Source organism: Monopterus albus, unplaced genomic scaffold (genome assembly GCF_001952655.1).
Source record: "Monopterus albus unplaced genomic scaffold, M_albus_1.0 scaffold2.1, whole genome shotgun sequence".
Lineage (NCBI taxonomy): Eukaryota > Metazoa > Chordata > Actinopteri > Synbranchiformes > Synbranchidae > Monopterus > Monopterus albus.
Genome location: NW_018127882.1, coordinates 2596679 through 2620101, shown reverse-complemented (window position 1 = coordinate 2620101; position 23423 = coordinate 2596679). Strand labels below are relative to the sequence as shown.

At 40.4% G+C, this 23423-nt stretch overlaps 1 protein-coding gene and 1 long non-coding RNA gene across 17 annotated transcripts in view; one reads left to right on the top strand and one right to left on the bottom strand.

The window, feature by feature from the left end:
• The window catches only part of prom1a (prominin 1a), a 65128-nt gene extending 43239 nt beyond the window's left edge, over positions 1 to 21889 (bottom strand). For 6 of the 15 annotated variants that reach the window (XM_020593193.1, XM_020593202.1, XM_020593255.1 and 3 more), the window contains exon 1: positions 21299 to 21888. In XM_020593193.1, coding sequence (XP_020448849.1) covers positions 21299 to 21530 — 232 coding nt within the window. In that variant the 5' untranslated portion in view covers positions 21531 to 21888. Of the gene's footprint in view, positions 1 to 21298 lie in introns of all 15 variants that reach the window. The other 9 variants (XM_020593241.1, XM_020593271.1, XM_020593248.1 and 6 more) reach the window with 3 other exon arrangements.
• Positions 1 to 23423, top strand: part of LOC109956331 (uncharacterized) — a 55143-nt gene that overhangs the window by 31130 nt on the left and 590 nt on the right. Inside the window, exons 5-7 of one of the 2 annotated variants that reach the window (XR_002274389.1) lie at positions 14213 to 14360; positions 15494 to 15530; positions 23007 to 23112. This is a non-coding gene — a long non-coding RNA (uncharacterized LOC109956331). The remainder of the gene's footprint in view (positions 1 to 14212; positions 14361 to 15493; positions 15531 to 23006; positions 23113 to 23423) is intronic. The other variant, XR_002274388.1, reaches the window with a different exon arrangement.

Sequence of the window (23423 nt, the reverse complement as noted above, 5' to 3'; positions counted from 1 at the left end):
AATAATTGTTCATAAAGAGTAGTTACTGAAATTCTAACTGTCCTATTGGTTTAAAGTCATTGGTAAGCAGTTCAATCATATTCAATCAAAAAGTACATTTAAAAAAACAAAAGGGAAATCGCAGAGACATTACAAAGCAACTCGTACAGCATTAGATGCTGTATGTCACTGGTCTTTCTCATTTTTACACCTGGAGCTGTGACTGATCATATGATAATGATAGAGGAGTTTTCTCAGAGGCATTAGGTTTCCAAAAATAAGATGCAGAAGACACAGGGGCTTTTTCTTCTTACGCAATGCGGTGTTTCTTTTTTCTGAAGAAAGAGTATATCCTACAGAAGACCTGCAGACAAGAAGACAACCTACAGTAGAACAGAACAGACTAATGAGGCCTGTCTGTTATCCAAAGTGTGAGATTTGCATTATTAAGAGGGTGCTAGTTGTTTAGGAGAAGAGTGACCATGTCTAATTGCCTTTATTTAAACGTGTATTACTGCAGGATTATTTAACAGAGAGCATACTCCTCAGGGAATACTGATTTGTATAGGGATTGTATTGGTAGCAGATCTTGAACAGGTGTGGCATACGGTAAATGCATTGTTTAAGGGCAGCCCAACAGTAATTAATGTAAGTGCGTAAGTGAGTTTTGGGTTGAGATGTAAAATGATCCAGCCTACCACAGACAAATAACAGTACAGTGAGCTGAGCCCAGGTATCAACTTGTCCTGTTCTAGGTGACCTTTGTGAGTGCTTCGGAGCAGCCCCTGACATTGTGTGAAGGTGTGTTTTAAGCCCTTTTATCCTCACAGAATGCAAACTGTAATCAGGACAAACAAGATCTTTACCAAAGTAAAAGGAAAGAAAAGGCTATACAGCAGATCACATTGTATTTGTATGATAAACTGAGAATTTAGTGAATGAAAAAAGCACATTGTGCTCACTTTGCCACTGAAAAAAGTGCCTCTTAGAAAAATATTTGTACAACCAAAATGTTCAATTTCTGAAAAATGAATTAACGAATTGATCACGGGGATATTCAGCTAAGAGGTGCATAAAGGAATAAAGGAAGCAATGGAGGATAGAGGAATATAAGAGAGGAAGGAGAAATAAAGGACAGAGAAGTATCAACGATGGAGGGGTGAGAGAGGAGGATAATAAGAGAAGTGAAAGAAAGAAAAGCAGCAAGAAGAGAAGGGTTGGATTGAATCCAGCCTCTGTTTCCAGTGAGAGGCGTCTAATCCCTCTCCATGAACGAAAAGCTCACTTGATGCTAGTTTCCACCCATGTTAACTCTCTCCTCTCTGCTGGTCATTCTAAAGGTGCATAAATGTGTTTGTCATGATACTGTAGCCTTTGGCCTTGAAAAACAAACCTGTTGTTTGTCATGCTGATCTTGTCTGATTCTCTATGGGTTATCTCTCAGGAAAATACATTTACAGTATTGTAAATCTTAATGTAATTGTATGAGAAATTCATACAAATGCATAGCAGGAGCCAGCTTCTGTAGCTTCTCAACTGTGAACCGGATCGAGGTGGAGCTTTTAAAGCAGATTAAATGAAGCTTTGCAGGGAGCTGAAGATAAAGCAGAACCGGGCAAGATGAATTTTTTATCAGTTTCATAAGAAGGCAGTCGACCACCCAGAGGAATCCAGCAGCTCTGTCTTGGTTCAGCTGCGCAGCATCAGAAGAAGCTGTTTTAATGGCCATGAGCAGTGGGGTTTCCCAGTGTCCTGAACACTTTCCTGGGCCAGAACTTTATTCTCACCAGGGTGGAATAAATAATGATGCAGTTTCAGTAGCACATTTAGCCTTGTTGCATTGTTTTAAAGTTGGTTTCATTGCTACCCGGTTTTGAACCAGGACTTGTAATTAGAACATAAACTCAGCTAGCATGTTTATTGAACATTCCTGTAAGATTTTGACAACAGGAAGTGAAAACACAGATTCCAGCCCATGTGGCATTAGCATTTGCATGGCTTTGGCCTTAGTACTCCCCCAATTTAACTTCTCTGATGTTTACCCAGCTAAGAACATGAAAAAAAAAACTATATTTATATATCTAAGTCTAAATAAAAGGCAGATTATTCAGCAGTGAAGCTAATTATTCTACAAAAAAATTTTAAGTCCTAATTAAAGTAGGAGTTGGTGAAAGAAATTAACAGAGGTCATGTACTGTATTTGCATAGAATGCACCATCCATAGGGGCTGTATACTATACCATGAGACTTGATATTTCATTTGCTAATTAAAATACAAGAGGAAAACTGTCACAACAAGCGATGAGTGACTGGTAAGTGTCCCAACAGTCCTTCTGGGTGGCTGTGGGACAAAAAGACGATTTGTGCCACGGATTACGATTTGATGGAAGTTTTCGAACCTACTTCTTTAGTGACTGAATACACCAAGCTCACCTGTGCATCAGTTGTTTAGAAAAGCTTTGAAAGGCCCCTGTGTTAGTGAATAGTATTAACATTCCACCACCAACACATGCTGTTCCAGTTCTTGACGGAGAAAATGAAAGCTATACATGACCATATGAAAAAAATTACTTCTCTACACCGAAACTTACGTTACAGTGCAACAAGAGCTATCAGATGAACTGTATCACAACAGACTAGTCTGTGGGGAGACAGGGTGGGGTTCAGCGTTTTGGGATATTTAATTAGGTAATAAAATGTGTTGCTGGACACATTTTCAAACCTTCGTTTCCCTAATAACTACATTACGAGATGTGGACGTGAAGATTTGTTGCATTTCTGCAATATAACAGAACTGGTGTAAAGTCAGTAGATGCTGGTGGTCCTGTGGTTGCAATTGAAGCAGAACTGTTGAGATGACTGACCTTCCTAAATGGTGTGCTGAGGCTCAAACAGCACCAGCCGTTCAGGGATATCATGTAACAAAACAGTTTCTCTCTGTGGGAGATTGAAGCCTTTTTCTCATATTAATGTAACAAACAACAGGACCGTTTGACAATGAAGCTGCCTGGTGGGGTGAGACAAGTGGTACAGAATCTACAGTACTTCTCCGCTATAGTACTCAAGGGAAAACCATTGCACTGAACCTACAGTATGATTCAATCTTTCACAAACCTGCCAGTCATAAGAATATTCTGTCTTGTCTACCTTTTATTGTCAGTATTGTGTCTTTGACAGTCTAAGAGCGACAGGGCACTTTGAATTCTAAACTTCTGCTGCTGCTGAACTCAACGTTGACATATTTTGTGTATTTATTCAAAATGACTGTGACCCATATAGTGTGTCATTATTCTAGGCTATGCATCATTCTCATTGGACGGTATCTTCATCATGATACAGTATGTTTGAACACAGCATAATACCTGCAATATCACTATATATAGTATTACTGTATATTTTGGTAAAAGTCTCGTCAACATAGGGCTTAATGATTGAATTAAATCTACTGCCTTTTTGAGGTTGATATCAATATGCTTTAAATACTGTTTTATTAAAAAAAAAAAGTTATGTATGTTTAAACCATAATTAGCGGACACTGATGGGGATCCCTTTAAAAAAACTCCTCCACCAATTCAACATTGTGTTTCTATAACACTGTCAGACTCTTGAGGGCCAGTTTTTAAAAAATCATCAAAACTTCTGGTTCTGCTGCATTGATTTTATCTCCTTTATTTAACACATTTTTCTTTATTTTCAAAACCTCATGCTTACGTTACTGACCAGACAACACAGCTCCGAAGTAAAGATTCAACTGTGTTACACTAGTAGTGGGTGATGTAGCCTCGAGCTGCTAGCTCGCTGCTTTCTTTTGCCACATGCCCAGTTTGTTTTTGTTTTTTAGTTTCCAAACTTCAGCCCCAACTGATGTCTCAAGTTACCACCTGAGGCAGTTTATCAGATTTCATTCACACAGCCCCTTCTGGAACCACTATAGGCTTTATAGATGCAGTCATAGCCTACTTCACAAAAACCCTAAAAGAACTTGATATGCAAAATATGCAATCAGTTCATTTCCCTTTTAAAGGTATGTTTTCCAAGATTTAAAGCAACACTCTTCCTCACATTCCTCAGTGATAATTTGCTGTGCTGCCATTTATGGTTGCTTACTGTAGTAGTTGATTCACCAATAGCAACTGGCTGGTTGTTAGTTTACTGTGTAGTGCTTAATACAGCATTCAGTTATTTTGACCAAGTTTAATTAGTTAAAATATCAACCAGGTGTACTGGTGCAACAGGAAAAGGAGTAGAGCAGAGGAAACAGATCACAGATATGCACTGTTTGTTACTAGACACTGTTAATACTGCTGGTGTCAGATCTGAAGCTGTTTTGTCGTCACTCATTTAAGTTCCTCTGCGTTAAAGCATTAGCTAAACAGCTGAAATAGAAAAGCAAAGTCTAAAAGAGGAAGAGAAGGAAAAAATAATCAAGAACAGGCAGAGGCAGATGGACCAAGACAGCAGAGAGAAAGATTTGGAGGGTGACACAAAGGAAAAGAGTGAATTCTAAATGAGGAGTGGAATGATGGATGGATGACTGTTCCATAGATACATGGTGTGCAGAGATGGACAGATATCCATCTATTAATATTGTAGGTGGTACAATAAAAAGAGATAAAGTTGATGCCATGGAAACGATAGTCTCCATTCTCTGGTGATAGGTTGTGCTGCACTGGCTGATAGCAATGTGGCCGGTAGGACCTACTGTATATGAACTGCAAAGAATAAAGGAGGGAAAAAACCCAATCAACTTGCTCCAAAACCCATCAGCCAAATCAACAAACTAATATTCCCCCTAAGCTCCGGCAGCCGCCTGTGACAACACCCGTTGCTAACAGGCTTATTAAAATAAATAAATAAGTAAGCCTGGCCACGAGATTCACGTCCACACCACAAAACCTCATTTATCCCCGCTCCACTTGTAAGGCATAAGGTACAACAAAGCAGACAGTAAGTTGGGGATTTTTACCTCAGCAGAGGAACTGTTGACAACTACATGGATTCTCCCTCACAAAGTTATCTGAGAAGGCACACATAAATGGGAGAGAGCTTTAGAATTAGAATAAAATTCAGCAAGAGTTGTAACACTAATGCAGACAGGGAACTCTGCTTGGCCTTTTATGTTGTTGCAGGGACATAAACGAGGATGTTTTCTTGTGCCCTCATTTTTTGCACCCTTATGTGTACCTCATGAGGTTTACATATAAGTACATTTTATTTAACACTACTATAATCAGTGTTATTACATTAACAGTGGATCAAATGACTATGTGTACGTAAAAGGCGTCACTTGTAGTTTCCGCCCATCACTGCAGTTTCCCTCAGTTCTAAGAACAAGCGTATCTGCAGGGCTTGAACATCTTAAAAGGCATTTTTTCCCTATAAAAAGGCCTTAGTGGGTATTTTACATCGCTTTGTGATGATTTAGCATTTCTTTGTGATGGTTTTGCATCACTTTCGAATGATTTTACATGTCTTAGTGGTCTTAAATGAGTTCTCTGACTTACAAACGACTTAAGTCATGTAAGTTACTACCCACACTGTTTGGACTACAAAATTACTACTGCAGTTGAAATTAAACAAAAGGCTTTCAGTTTAATAAATGCATATGTCATTCCAGTATGTTTAGCAGCTGAGATGTGTCAGATACCTTCTGACAGCTGCAAGAAGTGTCACTGATCCTCAGGTTATGATCAGATACAAGGATCTTCTCAAGGTGTTGCTGTGAATGTCTAGTAAGAGAAGCAGCTAAAAGCATTCAGGGTGTGTTCATGCGACTAAATATCTTAATTGATTAACAACACTAATTTTCACCTATTTAATATCATACACACTGCGGTAGGTGTGTAGGTACAAAACACATTTATGTACATCCCTAGATATAGTGGAGAAATAAAACCTAAGGACACTCCTATGCTCACGTGTACACAACTGATGTGTCATTAACAGTAGCCTGTATAACAGTGGTGCGAGCTATGATTCGGTGAGATTTTTCTCCCCTACTGCCCCTGTTCCATCAGATTCTGCTTTCAGTGAATGTTAGCTCACCAGTGACTTGACATTTAACTGAAATGTTTCTGATAAAGGAGAACAAGTGTGTGTGTTTGCCTGCGTCTGTCTCAAGGCTGACTGTTCGCATCAGAGCTGACTTCCCATGAGCTTGCTGTAAAAACACCTCCGCACAAGGTAAACACTCTGTTACCATAGAATCTGTAACTATGGCAAGAGAATCAGGTTTAACTTTGCACAACCATAAAACAGGAGTAGAGGAGACACACACACGCACACACACAAACCTAGGGCATTTAATTTAAAACTGTTAATCTTTTACCTTAATGCCTTAGTAACGTTGTTCCTAACAGTGACATGTACATAATTAAACTGAATGGAGCAGTTTAGAAAGTAGATGCCTCCTTCTTCGGAATCCACCATGGTGTAACTAATAAAAAAGGTATTAGTTGGTCTAGAAATGACTTATCCTGCCACGACAAAATTTGCCACGAGCATTTTAATTAAGAAGGAATATTGCAGGGGTTTCATTCTCAGCGTCTTTTTGTTAGATATTCATGTTGATGCTTCAAACAAGACAGGAAATTGTGTGACTTTTTCCATTGGGGTAGAAACAACAAAATGTATATGTGTGGGTGTGTGGACAGCTCTTTACTCTTCCCTTCCATGTAAACAGCTTGGCTTCATACAGTATACAGCTGGAGTCCCACACACTCGACTTAACTCTGTCTTCACATGGCAGTCAGATGAACCCATGAGTAAAACATGCTCATAGAAAAGGAGCTAACACCCACATCTAATCTGCTCTGATAAGCCCACATGCACTAATACATGCATGTTGAAATGTAGCTGTTGTGATGCACATTTATTATAAATACAGTGTAGTATGCACATTTACAATTTTATTAAACTTGACAACAACCCCTCAATCACACTGATGGCTGGAAGTGAATGTCGGGAGATGCACACATGCAAGCGCACGCACAGATAAAAATAAATCTGGGCGATGTGGGAACAAACTAATAAAGCTTTTTATATTGCTTGGGGACTGACTGCAATCTTGTCCACTGACTTTGAGAAGTGGCAATATGAAAATCCAGTGTAGCGGGGCTCCAAATAAGAGTGTTATGCCCACAGAGATATGTACTATAATACCCTGTTATCATAGTACAGCACATTCTCCTCTGGATGTGAGTTTCTGTTGTATTGTACATTTTTTGGATAGTAGCGAATAAGACCAGTAGATTATTGTCTGTACTGTAAAAAAACGCAATCTGTTTAATTTAGATAGATAAAATAAGACAGTGATACTCTGAACTGATTACATATAGATTTTGATTGACATTTTGGATATTGTGTTTCTGGCTTTGTGCTACACTGTGCTGCTTTACAGAATGATTCAAATGGCATGTTACACACTTTTCAGTGGGATGCATTGTGACATCCCATAGTATATTATCCTTATCCTTATAGTTTATCTCTCACATCTCAGCTTAACTTGTACTACATTTAAATGGACCAGTGTGTATCTGCATTTCTGTTTCAGATCTAACAGTAAAACCCTTTGATGCACACTGACCTCTCACAGTGATTTTTTTGCCGACTGAGTGCAGGTGAGAAAGGTGAAAGGATTTGAACTCCTTTCTCAGGCTCCCTATTGTTATTTTTCACACAGCTACTTCCCTCCCTTTTCATGTGTAAAACTGAGTGAAGCACAACAAATGTCTTCCAGGAGGGTATGTTCAAAAATGGCACCTGTATCCCCATTTGTGTGATTCAGTTTTATGAAAAGATGCTCAAATGATCAAACTCTTAAATAGAAATCAGTGATGTAGCCAGCAGGAGCTTTAAGGATGACAAAATATCTATCCAAATAATATTTGCAAACATTCAAGTTATTGAATTAAAACGTGTTTATCCAGTTAATCAAACAGAACCTAGATTTTTCAAGCCTTTGGCTGTTTTGTAATCTTCTGGCTGCGAGGCTGCTCTTCTAACCTTTGGACTAAGTCGTTAATTGAGATTCCTGGGACAAAAGGACAAGCAGCCTGCAGTGGAGTCCGATCAGCATATTGACCACTGGACAGCCAGGAGGACTAGCTACAGTCTGAGCCAGGTAAACAACGTCCCAGATTACCATCAGCTAATCACAGCTGAAGCCATGCTACAAAATTGACATAAATGACAAGTGACCTGCAGACTGTGGAGACTGACCAATCAGAGACTGTCCAACCGGCTTCAATTTCAGAGCTTTACTTACTAATGAGCTTTTTAATTTTATGCTGTTTCCTTTCACTCTGTCTCAACAAATCAGTTTCTTTAAGCACAGAAGTGTGTTCTCATGTGCATATACTAATATAATATCATGTTTATGTTAAGAAGTGGTTGATGTTATTACCCAGACAGACTTGTGCACATAAGTGTGTGTCAGATCAGTATCATTTCTAAGAGCACACTAAATCCATAGATGGAAACGCATTATAATCAAGCCTCTACTCACTCACTCCATCCTGACTCGCCAGTCATTCATGTGTTTGGATTATTCATTCATTTGCCATTAGATATTTTGTTTAGTTTGTCTGTTAAATTAACCACTAATGATGATACAGTCCTTACTGTAGTGCTGTCAGTTTAAACAAAAAGTGTTAACTTTAGCTAGAGTGGCTAGCTTCAAAATGAAGCAACACTCGGCATATGTGTTCTATGCAATTTCAAAAGCTTACTTTCATCTAATGTGTTAGTTGTTCCTGAAGCTACTTGCTACCTTGTTCAGATTTGTTGACATTTATTGAGACACGCGAGGTGCCTTGTTTTTCTTGTATCAATCATGATCTATATCTCACACATTAATTCCCCCTCCCCCGGTGTGATACGTGTCCCTCTTCATGTAATGCACCTGAGCCAATTCAATTGATCCTAAACCACTTAGGGCCAGTAGTAATGATCGAGCTTATTTCACACACAGCTTGCCATTGAAAGCTCATTATATGCCAGAAAAGTCCACTCAGTTGTGACACATCCTATTCAGGGTGAACTGAGTCTGCACTGCTGAGTGAAGGCAACAAGGGTCTTATGAAGTTTTGGTGTGATGAGGCTAAATGTCATGTAGGAAAGGACAATCACTTAGACTAGTTGTATGTGGCCCTGGCAGCTTGACCCCTTACCGCCACACATCTGCAGTTACAAATCACCTTGTCCCCACAGCCGACTCGGTACGGGCGCCAGTGAAGTGGAACAAAGGGAATGCATGACTTGTCACCCCAGCTGCTTGCTTTGCCCTCACCCTTGCTGTTCCTGCTTGGCTACTCAGGCCTGACCTAAATATGACGTCCTCAAATGAGACATGGCTTTAGCAGCACCCGGGGAAGTGGAAGCTCTTTGTCAAACACACTCCTTCAGTATTTGCCTTTTCTATCTTGCTTCTTTAAATAGGCTGATATCTTCTCAGCCTCGCCTTGCTCCAGTAATCTTTTGATTTCTGTCGCTACCTGTGTTTCCACTCTGTCTGGCTTTGCCACGTCTCACCCGCTCTGTGTCAGATAGCTGGGGACTTAAGCTTATGGTGGCATTATAATATTACCTAGAAATGCCTCAAATGTTGAATTTATCATAATGCCATATCTCCTATCTCCCATTACTTAGTTAATATGCCAGCCCCTAGTGAAGCGAGCTTGTAAATAAGATGCGTCTCAGAATCCAGGAACTGTCTTCTCACTCTGTTGATCTGCTTTTGCCCTTTTATACTATAAAAATGCACTTCAGCACCAAGACTCAGTTCACTGAATAGGCTTTCACTTCAAAACACGGGAAGGGTGTCATCTGTTAGGTAGCACGTCATGCAGTGCTGCATGAATTAAGACTGTTGTCATTTGAAACATAACCAAAGCTGTATCAATGAAAGAACCACCTTTCTTTGAAGCTGAAGTAATTTGAGCACCCTGTACAAGTAACCAAACACGTTGTAACTATTGCTCTGACAAAATTAAAACACAAAAAAGCTCTTTGTGGGTTTTGCAGATGCATGGTCTCTGAGTCTGGGTGACACCTCTTGGATTCTCCTTTGAAGGCAAAATGCATTTACCATAAAATTACCACATGCGGAAAAGAAGACTGTTGGCAAATTGAGGAAAGTATGTGATCAGCATGTGCCACATCAGTGGAATTTTATTGGTAACAAGTTGGTAGATAACCTAAACAATTTAAATGAGATTGCAGTTGGATGCAGTAGCCATTTTCACATGGTGTTTCACATTCGAAGTGTATCTTCTAGGAGCATCTGACCATGAGCTGCAGCTCCTCTGGTTCATAATGTCATTTCGCACCTCTCTACCCTCATATTCTGTTAGCTTTCACAAACATCTATTTGTTTTACAATATTTGTAAATTATTTTGTGTCAGAATAAAAAGGCAGAATCTGGGCAGAGTCAACGATGCATGTGCAAGATCTTGTGCGAGCTCTCTGCTTTTACTTTCCATTAGCTCCTCACACTCAGGTCTTGGGTTTACTAATGAAGAAATACAGTATGTCATGTGTTTTTGAACAACAGAGATCTGTCACACATATGAATAAGCTAATCCAGGACTGACAGCTGACAGACATTAACCGTGAATAGACGCAATTCACTGTCAGTTTTAGTCTCTGTATGGCGAATGAAAGGAGAATGACCGGCCTTATCCTTTAAATGCAAAATAACTGCAGTGCTGGTGGTACAGAGCTAAGAGCAACTGACCTGTCACAGATTTGGTCCTTAAAACAGCAAAGTGACCAGGTTCTTTCAAGTTGTGTTTTGAGCATGATTACACAATGATACTTAAAGGACAGATAATCTGATGCTGTGACCTGAAGTAATGGCAGGTTGAGGGTTAGAGTCTGTATTTAATGGACATTGGCATTAATGTCATATGTATCTGACATCTGAAGTTTGGATTGTCTCGTTAATAACTGTGCCTGTAGTGCCCTGTTCCTCAACAAAAGTTCATTGAGCTCATAAACGATAATGTTCCATAAATGGTAATATACCGTATCTTCATAGAAACATAAAAGCTAAATTGACTCTAACAGCTCAATAAAACTGCAATAAATTTAACCGAGTCACAGTTTAGTCCTCAGTATGTTGCTGATTTAAATGTTCTCTAAATTGTTGTTTCCTTCTCCTTGAACTTTCATTTGTCAAAGAACATACAGCATTTTCAGTAAGTCTCTTTTTCCACATATATACAGTTAAGATTTTCCACTTTAGTGCTGCTTAAAAATTAAGATAAATTTTAGTTACAGTAATAGCGAGGGAAACTTTTCCTGTTTGGAGCTGAACTGAGACTGAGACTGAGATGCAGGATGTTGGTGCTGAAGGGAATAATAAACTCACCCACCACCTTGACTTTGCATCTTTACTTTCCAGTGAGCTTTTTAATGTTAAGATGTTTCCTGTCGCTGGCTGTGCCTGAGTTTATTTATACAGAAATATCTGTTCCCCTCACCTTACCTGTATATGCCATTATATCATGTCCTTGTCATGAAGTGATAATTTATGTCACTGTGCTTCAGTTGGTTTTGGAGTTCCTGTTTGTGTATTGGTCACATTAATAGAATAATCACTGTGAATTGAAGCGTTTGTCTAGCTGTCTCGAGAAAGACTAATCCCAGATTTGTGGGTCCATTTCCAGAGTACAAACATGTAGCTAAAGGCTATTTTGATATCTATTCACAGGACTAGAGCTGCAGGCAAGGAATTCAATTACTCTAAAATATTACTTTTTGTGTTCTGATTATGCAGCTTGATGGTTTTTCTCGAAGCTGGAGCAGCAGATTAAATGTAACAGAGGCCAATGTGACAAGAGCTTTACCAGAGATTAGCTTTGACCAGCTCAACACCTCCTGGCTGTTCTCTTCTTTAATGCAAAATGCAGCACCATGTTGCAGCTTTTCATGAATAGAGCATAAATTCATAGCATAAACTCAGTAATACAGGTTATGGAAAGATTGTTCCACCACCACAAAAGGTTTACGTGGCAAATTGAAGTGCCAGTGTTTCTTCGGTGAATGGTGAAGAAGGCAGGGCTTCATAACCATTCACTGATTGTATTAGGAAATAGCAAACATCTCCTAAACATCTCATCGCTATTGTTCAGAGCACAACATGGTCCCATATACAAAAACACAAAGATTTCAATTTACAGTGATGTGCTTCAAAAGATAATTTTTCCACAACAATATACACCCTGAAAGTCACAGATCTTCACAGTCAGAACCTTGAATCAGAGAATGTTTGGCATGTTTGCTTCATAACTTATAGTACAGCTACAATTTGTAAGTTAAGGTAGCACTAGCATGAAACTCCAAATCAGTCCAGTCTGCTCTGCCCAGCACTCCCTCTCCCTGCACCACTCTGCTCTACTTGATGCTCCGCCACGCTCTGCCGAGCTCTTAAGATATCTGTTATGATCAAGCTCTGATTGGTCAGAGGTCAGTCCTGCTATCAGAACCTTTTAGAAGATAATGTCTCTGTACTGCTGCCAGTGCTGTTCAATGAGCCTGGGTCACAGGAGCCTTCAACAGCACTTCTCCACATTAAGACAAGTTTTGGAGCAGATTTCTACAAGAAGAATATTTGAAAAATCTTGCATATTGTAGCTTTAAACAATCTGTTATTTAAATATTTGTTGAGTAATTTTATGTTGGAAATAAATTCTTACTGGAAAAAATAAATGTAATCCTAATGAGGTACTGAAATCATTTTAAGTTTTAGTACACGGAGCATTTTACTTTTTGAGTTCATGAAATTTCATGAGATTTTCCTAAAACCAAATACAGAGAAGTTATTTTTGAATCTTCCGCTTTACACTGTTAGAGGCCTGTAGTGTAGCAGGCTACACCAACGGTGTGAATGTGTTTTACCATGGAGTTTTGAGTTCAGCCGACATTCTGGAGAAAAAACGTTTTCTTTTTATTACAAAGCTTACTACATTCTGATAATGCATGCCATATACTGCACTGTAACTGTGAGTATGTCACTGCAGAGACATGTACCTTGGGATAAATTGTCTGTTAACCTGGCAGGGACATGATAGCTTGTGATTCATAAGTTTTCATACATGCAACAGCTTCCTTGGCTCTGTGCTGCAGTGACACGTTGCCTATGGCAATCAGCTGCATTGCGTTGTAGGCAAGTTGGGCCCTGGCTGTTTGTCTCCTGAACCCTCCCAGTGTCAAGGACCATCACTGTCAGTGCATGTGACAGGATGAAAACACTGCTGAGGGACCATATACATCGCTTTCTGTCATGCAGAAGCTGCTACAGTGGGATGGGAAAGTGGGATCTTGCAGAGATGCTAAATTTCAGATTGTTTATTTAGAGCAGGCTGGTTTTCTCAGATTTTACAAATGCATCCTATATTGTAAATAAATGTCATGTGTTTATACAGAACATTTAGGATCTGTGAAACATACACACAGACCACAGTCACATCTGTTTGGATGTTAGATGGTTGTATAATTAGATAAGATCACAGTGACAGTCTAGTCATGATTTAATGACTCCTTCCACAATCACATCTGAGCTTGTTAAGTAACAGTTGGAAACTGTGAAATTTTAAAATATTGACTGCTGCTTTTTAACAGGTACTGTATTTGAATCATGATACACAAATGAAACTGGACAAAAGATGCATCAGGATTTGATAATTGGCAAGGAGAATGCTATATTTAACATTTTAACACACTGTGAATTAATTTATTTACATGTAGCTTAGCAGGTAGCACCCAGGCCAATGAGTAGGGGGAGTGCTTAGATAATGGGAACAAATGTGTTGCACTAATTGGACAACCAATAGCCTGAGCCTCATTCAGACTGACAGCAGCACTGTGCCAAAAAGCGCAGGCTTCTCTTTCACTTCAACAGGATAACTGCACATGAAGCACGTGGATCTGGAAAATCGCAAAAAATGGTGATCCTGGTTCAGCATTTGCTATAGTGCTGCCAAAGCAATGTCATGTGGCAGCACACTGTGCTAGCTGCTAACAAAATGTTAGAAATGTTTTAGTGTATAGCTTGTAGCACTGTAAAAGCTAATTTCATAGTTTTTAAAGCAGTACGAGGCAGGATTACAGAGAGCTACAGTGAAACAGGAAGTGGTGGCTCTGTTACCAAAGGTCAAAGCGGTAAAATGATGGCTCATAGGTGTACAGACACTTAAGTGACATTTTTTGTTTGTTGTGTGTTTTCCCCAGACAGCTTTTATTGGTCTGAATGTGCTGCAGGGTCTCCAAGAATGTGGAGGCCATCTGCGACAAGCTGCCAAGCAAATTTAAGTGAGCCTGTGTCCACAGTGGATGTCGGTCACCTTTAACCATCATGTACTCTGCAGCATACGTAAGGGTAAGTACAAGGATTTGGTTGAAACCTAGTCTGATCATACTGTATTTTCTGCTGATCTGCTGATTTATAGTTCAAGGTATTCTGTTGAATGACAAGGCCACAATCCCATCAAGACACTTCTGTAGTAACGTGATCTGTGCTGCCTTCTGCATCGATGAATACTGAGGAATTAGGCTCCTGGCGATGACAAAAATAGCAGAATAAGACACCAGCCTATCATTTCTGCTGCACCGATCATCTAAGTTAATGGTGTATCCATTAATTGTTTTTTTTTTATATATATAAAACAAATGCAGAAATACTTCAGATCTGCTCAGCATATGATTGCAAATTTAAACCCCTCAGGGGAGTCATCAGCATCTGATGATAATCTCCACAGATGTGCCTGATGTTCAGGAAATCTCTAATTAGGACAATATTTGCAACTGGCTTGAAAAGTCCTGAAAAATAATGACTCGTGACTTAGTTTCCCTCCTTTCTATGACACTGTATCAACACCCACAACTACAAGATTTGTCATTTGTCACCCTCCTCCACAGAGATGTTAATATTCAGGATTAACAATAGACTGCCTCTTAGATGAACCATGCTGCTCAAGGACAATTCAGCAGAACAGATGTTTGCTGTCAGGAGGCTCGAGCCTCGACCTTCTATCACTTTACCACTGTACTGTAATCTGGCAGTGCTTGTATCATAAACCAGTCACCCACATGTGCTGTGAATGACCTGTGGGCACACACTGGCCTGGAAGCTCATTATCTGTCTTTGGATTTTTATTCCGGCTTTTTGGGGATGTCAGATTTCACCCCGGGGGAGTTGATGGCCTTGACTGTGTTTCAGGGTTAAAACACCACAACCAAACTCAAGTGAAATTTTGACAACCTTTCCCTCATCTGCATAAACATGCTCTGATCTGGCTACTAAGTGGGATCCACAGTGCACTTCTGGTAAAGTCAGTCTCTTATTGGACAGACTTATTTGACCTGGCTTCAACGGTCGATTCAAGTTTTTCCTCAGTATCTCATCAGCAGATTCTTAGTTATATTAGTAGATGTTTCACTGAATATTTTTTAAACTTAACAAAACGTACAACTGAACACAGGATCTCATATTTCTTGACATTTTCCCTTCAGATGGAAAATGCTGTGTGCACGAGGTAATCTGCTAACAGTGAGTTGGTTCTTGTTTATTTTAATGTGCTATAATGATCCTAATAGGCTTTTGGAATGTCTTGTAAGCAAAATTATAGTTTGTTCAATTTGAAGAACTACAGTAGTTCGTGTAATTTTTGTGGACTCTGTAATACACCTGACTTTAAGGTCGAATGAGCTCATTTAAGTTCACTTTATTCATCATGGGGCTCAGCCTGTGAGGAAGTAAGTTTCCAAAAGAAAGCCTACGTTACAACCTGGAGGGGATGGAGTTTGATAGTTGTGGATGTTTACCAGGCAGACGTCTAAGGCTTTGGTCACATTACACCTGCCCTACAAACAGGCGCTCCAGTTTTTGTTCAGCTCTGTTGCAATTTGAACAAATTGAAACGTGTGTTTCCTGTATCGTCCGATCTCCACCCTGACCACTGAGCAGCTTCACTGGAGCTACTGGTGCTGATATTTCATTTTCCCCTCTTCACACACAGGCATCTCTAACCTCGTGCTAACCTCCACCGCCTTTTGGAGCTAGGGTCTTAAGATTTGGGCTATATTTGCTTCTGCTGCAATAGACTGACCACAATGTAATTATTTTTTAATTTAGTTTTTTATGTTTGTCTCTTTAAAGAATCCCAAATTTGTGGTAAAATAGTACTAATTTCCTGGATCCAATATAAACATTTAAATTTGCTTTATAATGCTATATGTAGTCTCTGTTAAAGACAGAGAAACTTTCAGACTGTTGAGCAGAGACATTTAAGAACAAAGACCGAAGACTGAATTAAAACTAAGTGTTAAAGTTTGATCCTTGTTCTTGAGTATAGTCAAGATTTATCACAATTTAACCTTAAAAAGATTAATGCAGATATCTCCTCCTCAGAAGATGAAAGACATATAAAACCAAAATGTATGCTACTTTATAATTCCAGTAATTCTCTGATCTCTGAGCGCCTCAATCAGCGCCTTTGTCCTTGGTTGGAAATCTTTTGAAGTATTTCGTCTTCAGTTTCTTTCATGTCTATGCGTTCTTCACTGAACCCCAAAGTCCCTTTATGCATCTGTGCCATGAAAAAACACCCCAGACTCCTTTTTGATGAGCACATGTAACCTGAGATCTAAGAATCTGCCTTGCACATTGTACCTCACATCACACCGGTGGGGGGAGACGTATGTAGAGCCAGCAAGGTGGACCAAAGCACACCGGCTGTGATGGTTGCTGAGGGTTTCCCTGGCAACGGTTACTTCCCTTGTATGAATGCCTGATTTGTTCTTTGCCAGACCTCTGTTATCTGAATTTCACCTACAGTAGGCATAGTTCTGAAGAAGAGGGGGGAACAGACACTAATGAGAAAACACTTTCCAGCAGGGATCTGCAGCACAACAGTGGCTGCCATCATCTCCCCAGTCACGCTCACCCACAGGCGTGAAATGATACCAGTAAAACTGCAGCAGCATCTTAGTGCACTCCATCCTCAAGTGATGGTCGACTTAAACCAAGATCTATTATAAAAAGGAAAGAATCAAAGAGGCTTCAAATCACACCAGTAGGCTAAATCAGCTATGAGGATGAAAGTAAACGTCCTGTGGCTGAAAGTCGCATGGCTCCTGCTGCGTGCCCAGTCAAGTTTTCTGTTGAGGTGTCCTTGATCACAGCACAGCAACACTGAACATACACACCCTGTAAGTCAGACTGGATAGGAGCAAAAGAAAGGTACCTGAAAAACTAAACTCTCTCTCCTTCATTGGGATGCCTTTGTTATAGCCCCTTTCAGACACCCGCCTTAGTATTATGTTAATGTAATTTCATTTCTACATTATTCTCATGTCTGTTGGTCTTACAAAACAGTTGGGGTGCAATTATTATGAAACTATTAACCTTTCTGCAACAGAAGCCTGAAAGGAATCCTCTTGTATTAATGCAATATAGCCTGTTTAAGAGTGTTTCTCATGCCAGTATCATCATCTACGCTCAAAGACAATAGTAAAAATCATAATCATAATAATAATTTATTTGTTTATATAGCGCTTTACAACACCGAAGGGAGCTCAAAGTGCTTCATAACAGAGTATATAGGAATAAAAGCAGAACATGTTAAGACACATAAACAACAAAAGTAAAGTTAAAATTACACATTTTTAAAACAACGGTCTGTGAGCAACTAAAACACTCTTGCACAATAAAAATGAGTCAAAGATGACAGAATATAAAATCTGAAAGTCTGAATAGGTGTGTCTTTAATTTAGACTTAAAAACCATTAACTCTATTATAGACTGAAGCTCAGGGGGCAAGGTATTCCAGAACTAAACCATTTTAATAGACTATAAACACTGTGAATGAGCCTTTTTGATGTTGTTTGCAAGCTCATTCTCATGTCAAATCAATCAATAAAATGTTTTCCCCTCAAGCTGTCGCTCCTGTTCTTGTGCTTCTTTTTGACTTATCGTATGTTGTTCGGGTAAATACAACAAACAAAGGAGCTTTTGTTCTTGCTGTCAGGTGGTCGCCACCACGTCTTGTTGCGTGCATGTGGGGAATGTTCTTATGTACGTTTACCTCCAATTGTAGTAGGAACAGAGACGTGTCCGTAATCAACGCACTAAACGGAAATGTACAAAATCTAATGGCAGTCCACCAATAGTAGTTGACATGTATAATAAAAAACCAATTAGTCCAGCTGTCACTGTTCTTATTTTAAATGTTCACCCCTGCCAGTGCAAGAACGAATAAATATTGATTGAAACACATTACATACAGCATGTTGACATATGGGGATTAAACCAGCGTCCCAATTTTGCAGCCTGTCATTCTGTCAGATTTCACAAGTCAGGCAGCAAAAGATTACTGTAAGACAAGAGACAGTGTGTATCCTTTGTGTTCCCAATATTACTTCACTGGCAAAATAAGCTTTAAAACCAATCACTGAAATGCCCCCTTTGGGTTAAATAAAGCACTCTATTGATTAGCTGTTATTGAAAACAGTCTGCTTTCTTCTTAACATGAAACAACTCTGCTGTTTTCCAGCAGTGATATGGCTTTGTCTCACACATTAGCTGCCAGATATCACACCAGGCCAGCACTCTTTCTGTTAACGTCCTGTCATGTGTGAAGAAAGGGACTGTGCCCTGTGTCTGGTAACAAAAGCATCATGCCTGAAAAGGGCTTATGATCTTGTATATCAGCCAGTATATTGGCATGTCTCAGCTGTATGTTGGTGAGAGTGTGGGTGGGTGTGAGGGAGGGAGGCTTCTACACCGCAGCGAAAAGCTGTTTAAAAAAAAAAGTTTGAGAAAATATGTCACTGCTCATTTGCTTCTTGTGGGTGTCGGTGATGGGCATTTGTTGCTGCTTTGCTTATATCACCTCCGCCGAGCTCGGAGCCCACGCAGCACTCAGACAGTTCGATCCAGAGAATGAACGTGTCAGTCAGCTGCATCAAACGTTCAGGAGATTATTAAGATGTTGTACAGTGTAAAATGTCATGCGATGATTATAGAAGACATGATGATGAGATGTCAGTAATTACCCAGCAACATAATGTTCATCTGGCAGGGGCTGATATAACAGCGGGTGAATTCTGGATGTGTAACGGTAACATTTTCCTATTATGGAGTGTGAGCTGTATGCTAAGATTCAGAGATGCTCTATGCAGGGTTTTCAGCAGGTTTTTAGATGGCTTAGGTGCTTCTTGGGGGTGGGGTGGTGGTTGCCAGTCACCTCTGTTATTTTTCAGGGCATATAAATCACATGTTTTTACATTCATTCAGCTTAGGTGCTCCACAAAACACACTGGTGTGGCTGATATTGGACTCTGTGCTCAATGGAATTTAGTTCGTGGTGCATAAACCTCTGAAATGTTAGGCTGGCAATCTGTCCAGGGTGTATCCCACCTCGCGCCCAATGTCAACAGATTTTTTTTAAAGTGACAAGGCCATAATACACAATGAGCAGGACAATTTACAGTTGTAAAATTCAACAGATTTGTTGTTATCCCTCGATTTCATACATTAAATAAAATTTGCATATTACTGATGGAACACTAATTCCCCAGATGTTCATTTAGCTCATTAATACTATAAGCCAACAAGTTCAGTAGTGTATGAAAAATGTTTGCTAATTAATTAGAAGGTAACTGAGTTTTTTTGTGAACACGATAACTCAAGAACAATACACAGTAGAGGCGTCATATTTAAACCACAGGAATGTCATATGGAGGTGTTATGATTAGACTTCTCTTGCCTAAATTTGCATATTAATGAGGTGAAACATTTCTTTTAAACTTCTGTTAACATTCTTGATGACTTTTGAAGACTGACTACAAGATGAACAGCACTTGTTGAAATAAACTTTTTGCAGCTTTTTGCTCTAGAATTCAGTGATTCATTCTTTAAATGTCTGTTGGTAGAGTCCAACCACAGCCTGAAGCGAAGAGATGCCCACATCCACCCAGCGTAAACAGAGAGCTCCATTCTAACATCTGCAACAAACTAAACGGCATTGGAAACTATTCACAGATTATTTTCCTCACTTGTCTTAGATTTAAATGTAATTCTAAATAATGTTTTCCAGCAAACAGCACAGAGTAGAGTGAATTCATGCACCACGTTGTCATAGAAATGAGGAGCTCTGCAAGCCCCAGAGGTTTTCTACAGACCAGCCTGCATCAGACCAGATGTGACAGAACACTGGGTTTATTATGCTAAATATTAACAAGGCATCGCTGCTATTTAAAAGCAGATGACCTTTACTTGCACCATCTAGATTTTAGTGAACCCAGAAATAATAATGAACCCCCTAGGGCCTTTTCTAATCAAAGGAATGATCATTTGCGCACGTGTTTGTCTCCTGAATAATTGTGTGCGTTTGAACAAACAATTTTCATATGGTTTCTATTCATAGTCTTGCATCATGTAGTTGATGCACTCATGAATGAACACACGACTTCACGGAGCAGTGGTCCGTCAGATAGGAACAGGCCATGAGCCCCAATAACATATGGCGCAGGGTCTTATGGGATTACCCAATTAACAAGGTGACTCCAAGAGCTGTTAATCTGCAAAATGTTCCGCTGGGGTATGGACAGATTGTGACGCATGGAGGGGAGCTGCATGTTTTGACAATCCACGACCCAATTAAACACACACACCCCATGCGTATTTGGATAATAGTATTATGTGTAAGGCCACTCGCACTGAGGCTTTCTTGGTAGGGGGGTTCTAAAAATATTCACTCAGGCAAAACCTGTCTGTAAACCGGTCACCAGCACGTGATGCTGTAAGAAAATGTTTATTAATTGTCATCAGCATGACACAAACTGCGCCGCAGGCAGAAACAGCACAGATCTGTGCGCAAATCAAGACGCGCGCTGAATGGCGGGACGTGGCGCACAAGCGGGACACAAATCTGTGAGTGGACACCGTTTCACGCAGTGAAACAGAGGACCTTGCTGAGCAGGAGGACTATAGGTAGCTCGGAGTCATTCATAAAACTAAATGAAACATCATTGAGCGGAGATCTGAAACAGTAAAAAGTGCCAAACGGCATTTGGGGATCCCGTAAAAACGTAGATTTGAACGGACTACTGTTGAGCTGGCTTGCGTATTATTCCCGAAGCCAACCAGTCCCAGAGTAGAACCCAACAGGATCCACTCTCCTCATGTCTCCTAATCGCTTGGTACAGTCAGTTAAAGGTCCATAAGTTTTTATTCCCTTGACACCCCTGTCAGTACCTGCCACATCACCCAGGGATTTCACCTACTTTACTGTGAGACTGGATGAGGATGCTCACCTTGTGGGAAAGCGCTGGGTTGCACCACATACAGAAAAGCCCGTAGCATCTGGAAGAGAATCCCTATCGGCCCCGGTTCGTAATGGGCCAGCGTCTCGTAAACTCCTCCAGGCACATAACCGAAATCCAACTTTCCCGGCGGTGGGAGTCTCCGTGGCTCCCTCTCCTGATGGAGTTCGCCGGACGCTAAAAGCACCCCCAGCAGCAGGAGGAGGACTCCGGTCTTCCACATCGTCGCCAAATACAACCCCAGCTAGTCGTGAAACGGGGGTTAAATAAAGATGGATGCAGGCTAGAAGATGACTGATCCTTTCTTTTCAACGGGGAAGGGACATAAAAGGCGAAGAGACGAGCGTAAACGTAAAAGTGTCCAGCTGGATGGACCGCAGCGTTTTAAGTCCTGCTGCCCGCAGAGAGACTCATTCCGAGCATCGCTGCCCGCGGTCTGGGGCTCCTTGACGGACGCAACGGCGGGTGAAATTTACCTTCGTCTCCGGTCTTCGATGGGTTCAGACCCAACGAGATGAGCGCGTGTTGCTTCCACTCAAGCTCTATGCGCTCGGGAAGGCGCAGCGTCACGGGAGCGGGCGGGAGTGCGCGCTGCCGTCACCTCTATAGAGGATAGCACTCCTCCTGCCGGGGAGAGGATGGTGGAGGTACAGAATAGGAACAGCTTGTTTATCACTTGATCCAACAGTAACCTTTCTCTGCTGTAGAAATGTCTAATGGAAATGGGCGTTGAGTGAGTACATTTACTGTAACGGCTGTAATTAGAGTAGTTGCCCTTAAAGATGAAATAAATATTCAGATCATGAAAGTACAAATTCATCCATTACCTATGGTTCATGGGGGGCTGGAGTCAAGTAAATGTAGTGAAGTATAAGTACAATGTTTACTATTTAGTAGAACTATGTAGTGATAAAGTATAAAGGAGCAGAACATGGAAATACTCAAGTAAAATTTAAGTACCTTTATTGTACTGAAAATACTTGAGTAAATATACTTAGTAACTTTCCACCACTGCTTGTACTTCACAGTTTTGCTGACTCTTTTACTGGAGTGTATTCAGAGAGATAGCTACTGTACTTCTTAACCCACACTGAATTAACTGACAGCTGCAGTTACTTTACAGTACATAGGACCAAGTTGATAAAATCTGGTAAGTGCTCAAAACATTAGCTCCACCTCAGCTGCTCAGATGTTCATACACTGAGGCGGACTGTTCTGCCTGTTTGTACTTTTACTCATGAACATTCTCAGTGCAGGACTTCTACTTGTGAGTATTTGTTCATTGTAGTTTTGCAACTTGTTAAAAGAATGTGACAACTTCCACAGACGTGTGGTAGAGTTGTCTCATCTTAGAGTACAGATACAGTGGAACCACACTGTTGTTAAAGGGCACATGCTGTCGTTAACTCCTCTACTGTGGTGGGAGAGTCTGGACTGATCTAATTTGTGGCCGTTCATCTTGTGATTGTTTCATCCAGTTTTTATTCTGATTAAGGTGCTAGCAGGGCATCACCTTTATAGTAGTAACTGCCTTAATATTCTGATCTTCCTTGTACAGTAGACAACATAAACTAACACACCTGTCAGGCTATTTTTTTGCTTATCAAGCCCCCAGCTCTTCTTGTATTGTTCTGTATTTAACTTAGTTTGAATATGTCTCAGAGGCCAAAAACACCTTTTGCCCGTCTCCTGTTAACAGGTGCTCCCTGTCTTTCTGATCTATGGCCTCATCCAACCCGAGGGCAGACACAGGATACCGAAGGTGCAGCCCCGAGGTGCACTGTGATTGGTGGAGCAGCGATCAGGTGGGTTTTTCCTCTGTCCCCTTGCACAGTAACACCTTTGTCCTCTCCCCGAGGCCCCTGAAGACAAACCTTTGACCACGATTTTGAGCACCTTTCTTCACTGATTAGGGCAGATGGGACTTCTGGTGGCATATACAGTTCTCATGCACCAAAGAAAAAAAAAAGTGATTGTTTGATGATGTACTTTGTCAGTTGAGCCAAGAGTATCAGTACTTGAACATTGTCTGCGTCAGCGCTTCACTGATTTAAATGGACTGTATTTATATAGCGCTTTTATGCACTGGCCAAAGCGCTTTACAGGGAGATTATAC